The sequence below is a fragment of the Gorilla gorilla genome, chromosome 6 (genome assembly GCF_029281585.2).
Source record: "Gorilla gorilla gorilla isolate KB3781 chromosome 6, NHGRI_mGorGor1-v2.1_pri, whole genome shotgun sequence".
In the NCBI taxonomy this organism is placed as follows: Eukaryota; Metazoa; Chordata; class Mammalia; order Primates; family Hominidae; genus Gorilla; species Gorilla gorilla.
This window is the reverse complement of record NC_073230.2, coordinates 30821930-30838343: the sequence shown is the minus strand read 5'-3', so window position 1 is coordinate 30838343 and position 16414 is coordinate 30821930. Positions and strand designations below refer to the sequence as shown.

At 41.7% G+C, this 16414-nt stretch overlaps 1 protein-coding gene across 1 annotated transcript in view; it reads left to right on the top strand.

Annotated features, from left to right (window-relative positions):
* The window catches only part of IGF2BP3 (insulin like growth factor 2 mRNA binding protein 3), a 161192-nt gene that overhangs the window by 94443 nt on the left and 50335 nt on the right, over nucleotides 1-16414 (top strand). Inside the window, exons 4-5 of the mRNA XM_031013019.3 lie at nucleotides 15159-15210; nucleotides 15303-15366. Of these exons, the coding sequence (XP_030868879.1) occupies nucleotides 15159-15210; nucleotides 15303-15366 (116 nt within the window). The remainder of the gene's footprint in view (nucleotides 1-15158; nucleotides 15211-15302; nucleotides 15367-16414) is intronic.

Genomic DNA, 16414 nt, shown 5'->3' with positions numbered 1-16414 from the left:
TAGCAATCTTTCAAGGCTTTTTTATTTATTTAGTTAGTTAGTTAATTTTGGTCTTTGAGACAGGTTTCGCTGTGTTGCCCGGGCTGATCTTGGCTCATTGCAGCCTCCACCTTCTGGGCCAAGCCAACCTCCTGCCTCAGCCTGTCGTGTAGCTGGGAGTACAGGCATGCACCACCATTCCCAGGTAATTTTTTGTATTTTTTGTAGAGATGGGGTCTTGCCATGTTGCCCAAAATGGTCTTGAATTGCTGGACTCAAACGATCCGCCTGCCTCGGGTCTCCCAAAGTGTTGGGATTATAGGTGTGAGCCACCGTGCCCAGCCTCAAGGCTTTTTCTTTCTTTCTTTCTTTCTTTTTTTTGGAGGGGGGAGATGGAGCCTTACTCTGTTGCCCAGGCTAAAGTGCAGTGGTGTGATCTTGGCTCACTGCAAGTTTTGCTTTCCCGGTTCAAGCCATTCTCCTGCCTCAGCCACCCGAGTAGCTGGGATTACAGGTGCCCGCCACCATGCCCGGCTAATTTTTGTATTTTTAGTAGAGATAGGGTCTCCGAACTCCAGACCTCAGGTGATCCGCCTGCCTTGGCCTCTCAAAGTGCTGAGATTACAGGCGAGAGCCACCGCGCCTGGCCTCAAGGCTTTTTTTAATTGCTAAATTTATTTTGAGAAATATCTCAAGTAACACTCCTCGCAGCAGAGTTTAAGACTTCTTCCAGTGATCCCTTGTTAGTGCTGTATGTTGATGTTAGCATCTGTTAGCTGTGATTCCTTTGCCCTTTTGCAAGTGGAGCTGCTGTGTTTTCCCAAAATTATTTGTGTATTTTAAAGTCAGTTTTACCAAATCATGTGTTTTCATGTAGTGTGGTATTCTTAACCGCACCTATTGATGGGATGTTGAGAACTGCTCATGCTAAATTCAATTCTGTAGCATAAGTCGGTAGTGAGAGATTCTGAGTTTTCTTTTTTCCCTTTATTGAACTAGTCTAGGAATTTTATTATAAGGCCCCATAGAGCCAGAAGGATAACTGCTGCACACCTGAAGGACTAATTCTTGTAGGAAACATTCCTATCATTATTGACTTTGGAATCTACCTCTTCTCCTCCTCCAGTTGCTTTTATTCTTACTTTTAAAATAAGCTTTAAATAGGGATAGTGGGTAAAATGCCAGCATCTGGGATGGTCTGCTACTGCTTTTGGAGACCGTACAATCTTGGACATTTATCACCTCATTTAGAAAATTCACTTCTTATTCTGTGATTTTACCAGAATTATGTTTGGAGTTGTAATCAGGTTTTGTTCTGAACTACTGTCTTTCCCTTTTTCTCTAGTAATTTGTAGCTGTTTGGAGTGGTATTCCTGCCTTTCTGCTAAAGGAGTAAGCTAGTTACTAAAACTGGTGTTTGCTTCTAGGATTCTCTAGCCTTTGCATTTTGTTTTAGCGGCGAAAAGCCTAGAAGGGGGCCTGGGCAGTCAGTGCTGTCCTAGTTCTTTGCTTGACTCCCCCAGACTGTGTGGCATGTTGGGGGACCCTATGCCTGAAGGGGGTGGAATGAAAGAAAGATAGCAGATCAATAGCTGGGACTCCCACCTATTGAAATTCCACGTGGCAGTTCCAAAGGTTTGCATTTACCAACATGGATGGATCACCAAGATGACAGATTGGGGTGGTGGGGGAGGGTAGCAAGATAAGGAATGTGATACTTAAGCAAGTTACTTAAAATCGACCTCAGTTTATTCATATATGAAATGGGGATAATTGCTACATTCTGAGGCATAAATAAGATGGATTATGTAAAATGTTTAAAACAATATTTGACACTCTAGTGTGAAAATTTAAAACTCAACAAATATTGCTCTTTGGGTATATATGTGAATATATGAGCATATACACATACCTTTTTAAAAATTGAGAAATTCACATAATATAAAATTGTTGCCGGAAGTCAGGGACCCTGAATGGGGGGACCGGCTGAAGCCTTGGCAGAAGAACATAAATTGTGAAGATTTCATGGACATTTATTACGGAACCTGCCGACATGTGATGTCTCCCCCAGACACCTAGCTTTAAAATTTCTCTCTTTTGTACTCTGTCCCTTTATTTCTCAGACCGGCCGACACTTAGGGAATGTAGAAAAGAACCTATGTGAAATATCAGGGGTGAATTTCCCCCGATATCAAATCATTTTCTTTTTATACTTATTTATCATCATCATCATCGTCACTATTGGAGACAGAGTCTCTGTCACCCAGGGTGGAGTGCAGTGGCGTCATCATAGCTCACTGCATCCTCCTAACTCTGGGTTCAAGGAGTCCTACCACCTCAGCCTCCTGAGTAGCTGGGAGTACAGGCACTCACCACCATATCTGGCTAATTATTTTTATTTTTGTAGAGATGGGGTCTTCCTATGTTGCCCAGGCTGGTCTCAAACTCTTGGCCTCAATTGATCCCTTGCTTCAAGTGATAACTTGGCCTCCCAAAGAGCTGGGATTATGGATGTGAGCCACCATGCCCAGCCTCTACTACAGTATTTTTATTTAAGGGACTTGAGCATCTGTGAATTTTGGTATCCAAGGTAGGGGGTTGCTGAAACCAATCCCTCACAGATACCGAGGGATGACTGTTTATATGTACCATGTTTTGTTTTATCCATTCATTAGTCAGAGGATGCTTGGGTTGCTTTCACCTTTCAATTATTGGCTATTTTGAATAATGCTTCCATGAACATGGGTGTAGAAGTACTTCTTTGAGTCCCTGTGTTCAGTTCTTTTGGACGTATACTCGGTTAGTGCATTTGTGTTGCTGTAAAGGAATACCTGAGGCTGGGTACTTTGTAAAGAAAATAGGTTTATTTGGCTCACAGTTCTTCAGGCTATACCAGCATGGCTCCAGCATCTGCTCAGCTTCTGGCAAGGCCCAGAAAGCATTTACTCATGGTGAAAGGTAGAGGGGAGTGGGCATGTCACATGGCATGAGAGGGAGCAAGAGAGAAAAGGAAGTTCCAGCCTCTTTTAAAACAACCAGATCTCATGTGAGCTCACAGAGCAATAACTCACTTGTTACCTCAAGGATGGCACCAAGCCATTTATGAAGGGTCCGCCCCCATGACCCTAACACCTCCCACCTGGCCCCATCCCCAACACTGGGGATCGCATTTCAGCATGAGATTCGAAGAAGACACAATGTTCAAACCATATCAATACCCAGAAGTGGAATTGCTGGATCATATGGTAGGTCTATTTTTAATTTTTTTTGAGGAACTGCTGTACTGTTTTTCATAGCAGCTGCACCATTTTATCTAGCAATGTATGAGGGTTTTGATTTTTCCACATCCGTGTCAACACTCATTATTTTCCTTTGTTTTTCTTTTTATGATGCCCCTTGAATCATATTTTCCTTCTTTTTAAAAAATTATGGCCATTCTAATGGAGGTGAAGTGGTATCTCCTTGTGGTTTTGATTTACATTTCCCTAATGACTAATGGTGCAGAGCGTCTTTTCGTGTGACACACACACTTCTAAAAACACCTGGAGAGACCCCACCAAAGCAACAGTGGTTTCTTCTAGGGGTGGGGGGAAGTCCCTGTTTTGAAAGCAGGTGGTTCAAAAACCACCTAACGTTGAACTATTTTGAATGTTTTTATGAGCATTTCTGTGAGTAAAATGTAGCACAAGTTAATGCTGGCTAGTACCATCTTCTGACTGAGATCTATAGAAGTATCGTATTTAGTACTTGGAACATGAGCAAGGGTATACATGGGAGTTAATAAAGCTCTTAACCTGCCAATGGGCAGATTTGATTTTCCAGTGCAGGTGATGGCCGAGTAAGGATTGAACTGGTTTCTGTCGGTGTATTTATATTTTATTTAAATTGCATAGGGAAATGAGGCAACTTATTAGACCAAGTGATTAAGATGATGGGCTCTGGAATCTGTGAGCTGGAGTTTGAATCATTTCTCCAGCATTTATCTGTCCAAGTTCTGACACTGTGAACTTTTCTGTGCTGCAGCTTACCCATCTATAACATGGAATAATGTTGCCTCATGGGATTGTGTGGATTTGAGTTAAAGTAGATAAAGCATTTGGGACAATGCTGCTGCCAGAAAGCACTCAAATGTTAGCAGCCGTGATTCATGACTGAACGAAGGCTGGTGTGGTTGGAGAGAAGAGAATGGCCTTAAAGGATGAGTGGAACACAGGGCCTTCAGGGCTCTCGTTAGGGATCTCTTAGAGTTTATAGTAGGCTGTGACTTGTTCTGCTCGGCTTTTAAAATCAGTCTAGTTCCGTATTATTCTAAGTGAAGTAACTCAGGAATGGAAAAACCAAACGTCGTATGCTGTCACTCATAAGTGGGAGCTAAGTTATGAGGATGTAAAGCATAAGAATGATACAGTGGACTTTGGGTACTCGGGGGAAAGGGTGGGAGGAGGGTGAGGTATAAAAGAGTACACGTTGGGTACAGTATACACTACCTGGGTGATGGGTGCACCAAAATCTCAGAAATCACCACTAAAGAACTTATTCACGTAAGCCAGACACAGTGGCTCACACCTGTAATCCCAGCACTTTGGGAGGCCAAGGGGGGCAGATCACGAGGTCAGGAGTTTGAGGCCAGCCTGGCCAACATAGTGAAACCCCATCTCTATTAAAAATACAAAAATCAGCCGGGGGTGGAGGCACGTGTCTGTAGTCCCAGCTACTTGGGAGGCTGAGGCAGAAGAATCGCTTGAACCCCGGGTGGCGGCGGTTGCGGTGAGCCGAGATCGTGCCACTGCACTCCAGCCTGGGTGACAGAGTGAGACTCCATCTCAAAAAAGAAAAAAAAAAACTTATTCATGTAACCGAATACCACCTATTCTCCAAAAACCTATTGAAATAAAAAATAAATTAAAAATAAAAATCAGTCTAGCTCAGCATTGCCAAAGAGAACATAATGTAAGCCCCTTAAGCTCTGGATTCGGTTTTTCCACTGTGACTTCAGTGTGGCCGGATTGTTGGACTGTTCTCTCTGAGAGAGGAGTCCAGTGTGGCCGGTTAACTTGGACTATTCTCTCTCAGAGGCTCTGATCACATGACTCCTAGGAGTCCTAAAGCATCATCTCCTCCCCATGTTAGAGGATCTAACTTGTGAACATTGAAAGTGGCTAGAAAGTTGGGACGCTTTGCTCCGTGTGGTATGATGGAGGCTGAGCTTCCCTCTGGGGCTTTTCGATGATAAAAGGGGATATGCAGCGTGGTTTACAATCTTATTAATGGTCTGGTCTGTGGTGCTGGCTTTCTTAACTTGACAGTCATTTTCACACCAGTGTGAGGAATGGTTTGAGTGTTATCCAAGTAATTACAGTGCTAACATTTTAGAGAAATATACATTAAGGTGGATATTTCTTTATTTTGTTTTAGAATTATATATCAATATTTAACTGGAAATGATTATTTGGAACCTGCAATACAGATTGTTCTTCATTTTGTAATATAGCCGTTTCTCACAAATAGATGTAAAAGAGCAGTTCCTGAGATGATCTTGCCCATGACAGATAAGTAGTTCCTGTTTGTATAAAATGTGCTGAGCTGTTTGAAGGATGTTCCCTTCATCTCCATATCCCTATCGCTAAGGGTGATTCTGTGGAGACTTTTTGCCTCTCTTGTTGCAATGAGTAGTAGTCAAGGTGACTCCTTTCTAGAAACCCCTCCCCAATGACTGACATTGGCTTTGGTGCTTGGAAGGGTGTGTGTGTGTGTGTGTGTGCGCGCGCACGTGTGTGTGTGTGTGTTGGCAAGGTGTTTGTTGGGGCAAGTAAGCATTAAATATCCCGCTTTGCATTTTATTAATACTTTAATCTCACTGTGATTTTTGTAATGCTTGTTCCACTTCTATATCTTTTGTATAAATTCCTGACAAATACCTGTTTGCTTATATTATAATGGACTTTTAAAGACACCTAGAACTGGCTGGGCGCAGTGACTCACGCCTGTAATCCCAGCATTTTGGGAGGCTGAGGTGGGCACATCACTTGAGGTCAGGAGTTCAAGACCAGCCTGGACAACATGGCAAAACTCTGTCTCTACTAAAAATACAAAAAATTAGCTGGGCGTGGTGGCACACGCCTGTAATCCCAGCTTCTCGGGAGGCTGAGGTGGTAGAATGGCTTGAGCCCAGGAAGTGGAGGTTGCAGTGAGCTGAGATCACACTGCTGCACACCAGCCTGGGTGACAGAGCAAGACTCTGTCTTAAAAAAAAAAAACAAAAAAAACAAAAAACCTAGAACTAGCTTCCTTTGCCCTGTAGAACAAAAAAATAGTGTGACTCCTTTTTAACCTTTTATTGTTCATCACAGATCCTGAGCAGTGAGTTCAAAGGTAAGACATGGCCCCTTCCCTTATGAGGTTTATGGGATAGTGCAGCTCTGTTTTAGAGCCACATTGAAGGAGTAACCCATTTCCAGAGAGATTTTCAGGATATAGATCGATGCACAGACTGTAATGCCCGACATTGTTGTTCCATCTTCTGAAACACATAAGGCAAATGTAACAGTCAAATAAAAAAGATTTGGAATCTAAGATCGTATGTATGATAAATTACCTGCCAGCTTAAGCATGGAAGTCAGTGTGACTCTGAAAACTAGATTACTGTGACACACCTGACAATCACATCACTATGGTTAATAATCACTAGTCTAGTGGGAAAATAAAGATCAGGAAAGAGATTATAAAGTGACATTGCTTTCATTTCCAAGAATGGGTATTAGGGAGATGACGAGAGAGGCACTTTACCCAGTTTTGAGGGCGTGACTAGAGCATAGGTGTGGGAAGTACATTGGATATATGGAAGAGAGAAGTAGTACCAGGTAACTGACAACCTCTTATGCCATGTTGAAGTTGGGACAAGTTATACTGGCAATTTGAAACCACAGAAGGGTAGTAACTGCTGGCAGGAGGATATAGTCATGGAGTGTTAGGCTACAAGCAAGCATGCTAATCAGACTTGGTTCAGATAGCCCAGGAGTGATGGGACTTGAGCAGTGGGTATGAAGAATAAGCAGTCAGCAGAAGGCTTATCTGCAGAACATAAATTATCTACCTCACGCCCATAGTGGTATCAACTAAAATACAGCCGGTTTTGTGAGGGAGGTGGGGATATATCTGGTGTGTGGCTGAGAAAATCTGATCACATTGCAGGTCAAAGACAGTTTTTTAAACTGTCTTTATTGCAGTGATCTCTATATGTGTCAATAAACTAGGCTACTAGATTGAAGAGAAGCATGAAGAAACTTGTCATGATGGTGATAGTTTAGTGAGTGTATACATAATGTCAAAGTGAATCAAATTTCTTGCAGTTTATTCTGTATTTCAATGATACTGTTACTGAACCAAACTGGTTCTGTTTGTCCATGTGCAATGGAAAGCCAAACACCAAAGCATAGGTTCTTTTGTAAAGAGAAAAGTTTGTGGTAAGACTGTCAAGCAAGGAGACAGTCAGGTTCAAATCTGTCTCCCCCGGCTGGGGGCTGGGACATATTTTATAGACAGAGGGTAATGAGGTATGATCTGATTGAATCTTACAGTGATGTGATGCCAGGAGGTGTGATCTGACTGGATCATACCAGGAGGTGACACCAGGGCTCAATCTGATTGGATCATGGATCATGTCATGTGGTGTCCATTTCTTAATTTGGTCATGTCTTGGTCCAGGCACTTAGGTTCTGCTTGTGGTTGCATGCGTGGTTCATCTGGACAGGCTCAGGTTACAGAACTTGCAACCTGGGGATCCATGGCAACTGAAGAACAAGTCACCATTTTGTCACACAAAGCTGAACCAGACTAGGCCGGTTCTGTGGATGATGCTTGGCCAAAAGGCCAAGAAGTGATCACTAATACTTCAGAGTTTAAAAGGCAAAACTAGGCCATTACCTGGTAAAGTTGCTTTTAGTGTTTTTTTAACAGCTTTATTGAGATATAATTCACATACTATGCAATTCACCATTTAAAGTGTACAATTATTTTTTTTTAAGTTTTTTTTTCTTTTTTTTGAGACGAAGTTTTGCTCTCGTGGCCCAGGCTGGAGTGCAATGACGCCATCTCAGCTCACCACAACCTCTGCCTCCTGGGTTCAAGAGATTCTCCTGCCTCAGCGTCCCGAGTAGCTGGGATTACAGGCATGCGCGACCATGCCCGGCTAATTTTGTATTTTCAGTAGGTGCGAGGTTTCTCCGTGTTGGTCAGGCTGGTCTCAAACTCCTGACCTCAGGTGATCCGCTCGCTTTGGCCTTCCAAAGTGCTGGGATTACAGGTGTGAGCCACCGCGCCCGGCCTAGTATGTTAATAGATACGTGCAACCATCACCACATTTTTAGGACACCTTCATCACTTCAAAAAGAAACATTTAACTGTCGCCCTCCACTTTCACTTTCCTCAGCCCATAGAAACCACTAATCTACTTTCTGTCTATCGTAGAGTCCCCTATTCTGGACATTTCATACAAACAAAATCATATAATAAGTAGTTTTTTGTGACTGTTTTCACTTAGCATAATGCCTTCTTTTCTTTCTTCTTTGTTTTTTTCTTTTTTTCTTTCTCTCTTTCTCTCTTTCTTTCTTTCTTTTTCTTTCTTTCTTCGCTATACTAACAAGGTAACCATAATACTTTCAAGGTCTGTCTGTTGCAGCATGCATAAGTACCTCCCTTTTATGGTTGAATAATATTCCATTGTACAAATATACCACATTTTGTTTCCATTCATCAGTCAGTAAGCATTCATTCGGGTTGTTTCTACTTCAGACTATTATGAGTGATCTTAATTTTGTACCACTACATTCAGGAAGTGATAATCTTTGCATTTTTCATGTGATTCTTTCTGTACTGTTTATACATTTGAATGAACTTTGTTTTTTTGTTTTTTTAAAATAGATGGAGTCTCTATCTGTTGCCCAGGCTGGAATACAGTGGTGCAATCTCAGCTCACTGCAACCTCTGCCTCCCGGGTTCAAGGATTCTTCTGCCTCAGCCTCCCGAGTAGCTGGGACTACAGGTGCATGCCACCATGTCCAGCTAATTTTTGTATATTTAGTAGAGATGGGGTTTCACCATGTTGGCCCGGCTGGTCTCAAACTTCTGACCTCAAGTGATCCACCCACCTTGGCCACCCAAAGTGCTGGGATTACAGGCGTGAGCTGCCGCGCCCAGCCATGGATGAACATTTTTTTTTTAAAAGGCTGAACATTTGAGGCTTTCACGTCCTAAATACATAACAGGGGGGAATTCTAGAAAGACATTTTCTATGAGGCTTTACTTTGCATTTATACCCCTTCCTCCCTCCCCTGTCGTTGGAATTTAAACTTACCTAAGCATAGAGAAATGTTTCCTTTCTGGTTTAAGATTTTATTTAGGTATGGGAACTTGTGAAAGTGTTGGAAATATAGAGTGGAAAGCTTTTTGTTTTTTTTCGTGGTTTTTTTTTTTTTTTTTTTTTGGCCTTTAAGACTGTTTAAAAGAAATATTTGTGGCTGACATAGAAGGATTAGCAGTACTGAGAGGGGACAAGAATCTAGGAGACAAAAACAGGTGCATAAGTAGCTTATGTGACAGGTAACAGGAACACTGTCTTGTCTTCCTGTTTAATGCAGAATTAAGCAAAATGCGGCCGGACACTGTGGCTCACACTTATAATCCCAGCACTTTGGGAGGCTGAGGCAGGCAGATCACTTGAGCTCAAGAGTTCGGGACTAGCCTGGCCAACATGGCAAAACTTTGTTTCTACTATAATACAAAAAGTAGCCAGGCGTGGTGGCACACGCATGTAATCCCAGCTACTCAGGAAGCTGAGGCACGAGAATGGCTTGAGCCTGGGAGGCGGAGGTTGCGGTGAGCCAAGATCATGTCACTGCACTCCAGTAAGACTCTTTTTTAAAAAAAAAAAAAAAAAAGCAAAATGTCCGAACTTATCAAGTGTAAGTTGTATTTATTCTTCGGGAGTTCAGTGGGCTGGAGTGGCATGAAACCATTTGATAGCCCTTGATATAAAAGAGCATATTCAAATAATGGCCTGCCTTAAGATTGATGGGATTACTATAGTACAGTTCAAGTCGTTTGGGGGTTGGAAATCCTTTTGAGATTTGGGAATCTTATTAGGCTATTGACAGCCCTTTCCCTATTCTGTTGTCATTACTTCCAAGCCTTGTACATGAAACTTTGAGTAAGACATCAAAGATCCACTGAAATCCATCTATGGGGCTATGTAAAATCTCCTAAGTTGTGTTGTTAAATTTGTTCACAGCTAGGTACCAAGACTGATTCTGCACCTATTTCTTCTAAGGATTAGAGGGGTTTTTTTGCTTGTGGTTTTTTTTTTTTTTCTTTTTTAGTTTGTTTTAAAGCCATGCTTGTTGAAGTATTATTTACAGACAATAAAACTCACCATTTAAAAAAAGTGCACAGGATTGTAGTTTCTAGTTACCTTTCTAAAGAGTTTACATGGCCAGGTGTGGTGGTTCACACCTGTAATCCCATCACTATGGGAGACCGAGGCGGGTGGATCACTTGAGGTCAGGAGTTCGAGACCAGCCTGGGCAACATGGTGAAACCCTGTCTCTACTAAAAATACGAAAATTAGCTGGGTGTAGTGGTGTGTGCCTGTAATCCCAGCTACTTGGGAGGCTGAGGCAGGAGAATTGCTTGAACCTGGGAGGCAGAGGTTGCAGTGAGCCAAGATTGCACCATTGTACTCCAGCCTGGGTGATAGAGTGAGACTCTGTCTAAAAAAAAAAAAAAAAAGATTTACACGGAAGTTGACAACCAATAGCATTTATCTATTCTTAGGAATAGAATGTTTAACTATACAGGCAATTTTGTTTTGAATATATGCAGTGAAAATTTTAATGTATATTTCTTCTTGTGTGTGTGTGTGGTTTTATAACTTTAACATATTTGATGATCGGTGGCTAGTTCTCATCCGCATTGACTGACTATAGATTTTTGAAAGTGGTAACAGGTACATAGGTAATCAAAATATGGAGCTCGTTTGGTGAATCTTCATTTTCATTACATTTCCTGGACAGCTGTTCACAGATTATGGTATAGGACATTCCTTATTCCTTTGGCCCAGACAACTTTGTTGAGCCTCATGTCAGTGAACACATCTTCTTCATAACAAATTTCCAGATCTCTTTGAATGCCCAGGGGCAGCCTTCTTGAAGCCCACTCCGTGGATACCCTTGTAAATGATGATGCATTCTCAGGTCATCACCTTGTTGGTGGCAGAGCGGCCCTTCTTGTCACAACCCTTCTTCGTAGAAGCCATTCTACCAGGCCTAACTTGGAAAGGAAGAGCATGAAAGGATTGTCCCCCGATATTTTTTTAAGTTAAAAAATTTACCTGTATCATTTATATGTGTGTGTATATAAATATTTATCACTTTGGCACTGTAGCTTTTGAAGAACATTTGTTGCCTTGACATTATTGTAGGTTTAGTTGGTATTGTTTATAGATCACAGGTGTTTAACTTTTGTAGTGTTATCTCTAAGAGTAATAAAAGTTAAGGTGTCATAAGGTAATCTGTGTGGAGACTAATATACTTAATTACTGAACAAATTGCTTTTCAGAAGAATTAAGAAGGATGTTTATTTAATTAAACTTATTAAATTGGCAATTACCTCCTACTCCCTGAACCCCTCCTCTACCCCTGCCTCCATCCAAGTTGCTATAAAGCTCTACTATCAGTGTGGCTTTCATTTAAAAACTAAATTTTATTTTGAGACAGAGTCTTGCTCTTTTGCCCAGGCTGGAGTGCAGTGGTGCAATCTCTGCTCACTGCCACCTCCACCTCCCAGGTTCAAGCAATTCTCCTGCCTCAGCCTCCTGGGTAGCTGGGATTACAGGCATGTGCCACCATGCCAAGCTAATGTTTCTATTTTTAGTAGGTATGGGGTTTCACCATGTTGGCCAGGCTGGTCTCAAACTCCTGACCTCTAGTGATCCACCTGCCTCGGCCTCCCAAAGTGCTGGATTACAGGAGTGAGCCACCGTGTCTGGTCCTAAAAGCTAAATTTTAAATAACATATTAAACTGTCAACTACCTCCTAGTCCCTGAACCCCTCCGCTACCCCCACCTCCATCCAAGTTGCTGTAAAGCTCTATTATTAGTGTGGCTTTCATTTAAAAGCTAAATTTTAATGGTAGACATACTTTTCCTCCTGACTTCATTACTGAAGGTGGAATGAATTTGTTAGAATTCTGACTTAAGTATGAAGTAAAACATTTTTCGTATTGAAAAAATTTCATTTTTGTTTAGAAAATAAGTAGGTTGCCCACCGCACCCCCTCCACCCCCCGCTTTTTTTGTTTGTTTGTTTGTTTGATACAAAGTCTTGCTCTGTTTCCCAGGCTGGAATGCAGTGGCGTGCTCTCAGCTCACTGCAATCTCCACCTCCCAGGTTCAAGTAATTTTCCTGCCTCAGCCTCCCGAGTAGCTGGTATTACAGGCACCCGCCACCACTCCCAGCTAATTTTTTTGTTTTTTTTTTTTTTAGATGGAGTCTTGCTCTGTTGCCCAGGCTAGAGTGCAGTGGCACGATCTCAGCCCACTGCAACCTCCGCCTCCTGGGTTCAAGCAGTTCTCCTGCCTCAGCCTCCTGAGTAGCTGGGACTACAAGCGCGCACCACCATGCCCAACTAATTTTTCTAGTTTTAGTAGAGACAGGGCTTCACCATGTTGATGAGGCTGCTCTCAAACTCCTCACCTCGTGATCCACCCGCCTCGGCCTCCCAAAGTGCTGGGATTACAGGCGTGAGCCACCGCGCCCTGCGAATATTTTTGTATTTTTAATAGAGACAAGGTTTTGCCATGTTGGCCAGGCTGGTCTCGAACTCCTGACCTCAGGTGATACACCCGCCATGCCTTCCCAAAGTGCTGGGATTACAGGCATGAGCCACTGTGCTCGGCCACCCTTGTTTTTAATTTAAGGAATTATGTGTTGTATATTTTATCTTTGAATGGCAATGTGAGAGGTTTCTTAATTTTTGGCGTTTATAAAATGTGTCTGTGATCAACATCACATGGCAAATTCACCTATAAAACAGACAAGCACTTTTACAGAGTACCCTTCCTATAAGATACACCAGGATTTCCTCCTGTGAAGTATTCGCTTCACTCATGAAATATTTGAATGTCTTTTTGTGATTTAAGAATAGCTATAATCAGAGACAAAGATTAATGTGCTTCTGTGTGGATACCTCATGCAAAAGAGATTTACCAAATAAAAATTAAATTTACCTCATGCAAAGGAAATTTACCAAATAAAAATAAATGAAAGGGCATTTCACTCATAAATAGGTATTAACCTTATTTAAAAGAAAAACCAGGCCAGGCGCTGGGTCACGCCTGTAATCTCAGCACTTGGGGAGGCCCAGCTGGGACGATCCCTTGAATCTGGGAGTTTGAGACCAACCTGGGCAACATACCGAGACCCTCATCTCTACGAAAAACTTAAAAATTAGCCAGGTGTGGTGGCATGCACCTGTAGTGCCAGCTACTCAGAAAGCTGGGGTGGGAGGGTTGCTTGAGCCCAGTGGTTGAGGCTACAGTGATCTATGGTCGTGCCACTGCACTCCAGCATAGGTGACAGTGAGACCCTGTCCCCAAACTAAAAACAAAAGCTCACCCCAGACAAACCTTGTTATATGTTTCAAACTGGAAACAGTAGACAAAAGCCTAAAATATACCACATAAGATAAACCTTCCTTTAGAAGAAATTGCTTAAGTTTAGTAGTAAATTACCATAAAATTTGTTTTCTATTTCCTGGCACCTGAAAAACATTTTCAAGGAACCGCCTTTTTAACTTTGCAGTTAGGCTAGGGCTAAGTGGCTCACGTCTGTAATCCTGGCACTTTGGGAGGCCAAGGCAGGAGGATCCCTTGAGCTCAGGAGTTTGAGACCAGCCTGGGCAACATAGTAAGACCTCATCTCTACAAAAAATTTTAAAAATTAGCTGAGGGTGGCGGCGTGCACCTGTAGTGCCAGCTGCTTGGATGGCTGAGGTGAGAAGATCACTTAAACTCAGAAGGTTGAGGCTGCAGTGAGCTGTGATCATGCCACTGCACTTCAGCCAGGGTGACATAGCAAGACCCTATCTCATAAATAAATAAATAAATAAGTAAATAAATAAATAAGAAAATTTGTGGTTAAACTGATGAGTAAGTGGTTTGCTATAATTTACAGAAACTTACTTTGTTTTGCTATAGCGCTTAGAAGTTAAGGACACCTGAATTTGGTTTATATTGATGAGACGTACATCTGCAGGTGATATTATAATAAACTTATAGTTACTGTTCTAACAGCCTCTCCATTTGGATAACATGCACAGTATAATAATACAGCTACAGGAAAGATCGTAAAAACATAGACAGCTTCAAATTGTACATTTCCCAACCCCGTGTAGACTTAGAAATCTTTGCTTCATTTCACACTTTTGCTGTCTATGTATTTATGTTGGGCTTTAAATTCGACTCCAGGTAGAGTATGCACTGTGCTGTCTTCATTTTTCTAGCCTGCCTTGAGCAATCTGTTTTGTAAGAACCATTAGAGCTGTAAAAGAAGTCCTTTGGAAAAGGACATCTTATAGATAAAACTTTAGTTTTTTTTCTCTTTTTATTTTACTTTATTTTTTAGAGATGGGAGTCTCACTACGTTGACCAGGCTGGTCTCGAACTCCTGGCCTCAAGCTATGCTCCCATCTTGGCCTCCCAAAGTACTAGGATTACAGGTGCGAGCCACCGCGCCCTGTTAAACTTTAGTTTTTAACTTGGTTCCTTGTCTAGTGACTTTGTATACAAGGAGAAAGTATGATGATGTGTTTGTGTATGTATGAGAAATATATGCTCTTTCTCCTTCAGCCTCAGGAACCAGGCGGCTGTGGCTTTGCATACTTTGCTGAGCCAGTTCTTGGTTAGCCATAGGAAATGAGATTAATGTCAGGGATCTAGGAGAGGGCAGAAGAGACAAGTCTGAGTGTGATATTTGTGGTATCCATCCCTTAGTTCTGCAGTCCAAAGCCCCAGATAATTTTTTGGCTCTTTTCCATCACAATTACTTAGTGATTTTAAGACATATTCCTGCCCTTGATAATAACTTGGGAAACTCAAAATTTATAATTTTCTCTCCCCCTCCTGATAGGTGCTGGATAGTTTACTAGTCCAGTATGGAGTGGTGGAGAGCTGTGAGCAAGGTACATGTCTTCTGAATTGCTTTCAAATTTGTAAAAGGAAGGAAGTAGAAAGAAAACTAACTTTTATTCTCTTCGTTTTTCTCTTCCTCTAGTGAACACTGACTCGGAAACTGCAGTTGTAAATGTAACCTATTCCAGTAAGGACCAAGCTAGACAGTAAGCAGCTTGAAGCTTTTAATCTATATATAATAACTAACTTAAGTACAGTAACATATTTTGCGGATTTCTCAACTGAGAAGGGCTGGTGGGTGGCAGAGAGAAACTTTATTTTACAAAATTTGACCCTGTAATCGTGCCTTTCTTTTTAAGTTTGAATGTCTAGTAAAAATCTACATTGGTTAAAGTTGTATTACATTTTCAATATATCTTTAATGCCAATAATAGAGTGGTCTAGTATGAAACTGAATCACACCCTATTTGCAGAAGCTCTGGGCCTTGGTATTGTTGCCAAATAACATAAAGTCTCTCCCCGTCTCCTCCTCTTGTATGACACATATATTATTGCTGTTTTATCTGAAGCTGGTAAGTTGGATCATGTGTTAAACAACAGTGTTAAATGTTACTTCTTACTCACTGGTTACCTGATTACCATTGTCATTTAGGAGCGTGCAGACATTAGATCAATGTAATTTGCTGTTAGATTTATGGAAAAAAATATATTCCAGTGCAGTAAACAGGCAATACTTTATAGATCAAACAATCTCCCCTAGGAAAAGATAATTCTATAGGCTGGAAAAGATCTAATAAACTGAGCACTAGAGAGAGAAATGGAGGTCCCACAAATATGGCCTTTAACAGATCTGCTCAGAATATGAACATGAAAGAATGGCATACAAAGTGCTCAGTAGCACAGCACTGGGTGTTAGCTCACTATGGAAGCCTGAACTACCTACCTCCAGATACCATACTGGCAGGAGCGGGCTGACTGTCCTCTGTGTCAGAAAGGTGAAAGAAAAGACCACACTGGCTGACTCTGAGCCCTGAAGGGGAAAAGTAAAACGAGCTGCAAGAGTAGGAGCTCAGCTAGGTTACTAAAGGCAGTACTCACTCAGGAGGGACTATGAAAGAAAAGACTGAGAAGAAGATGGAAATGTGTATAAGGTAAATGGCACTTTATTTGTAAAATCAATAACACTCACATGGTTCAAAATATAAAAGATTTGAAGATGCACATAGTACAAATCTTCCTCCCAGTATTATTCCC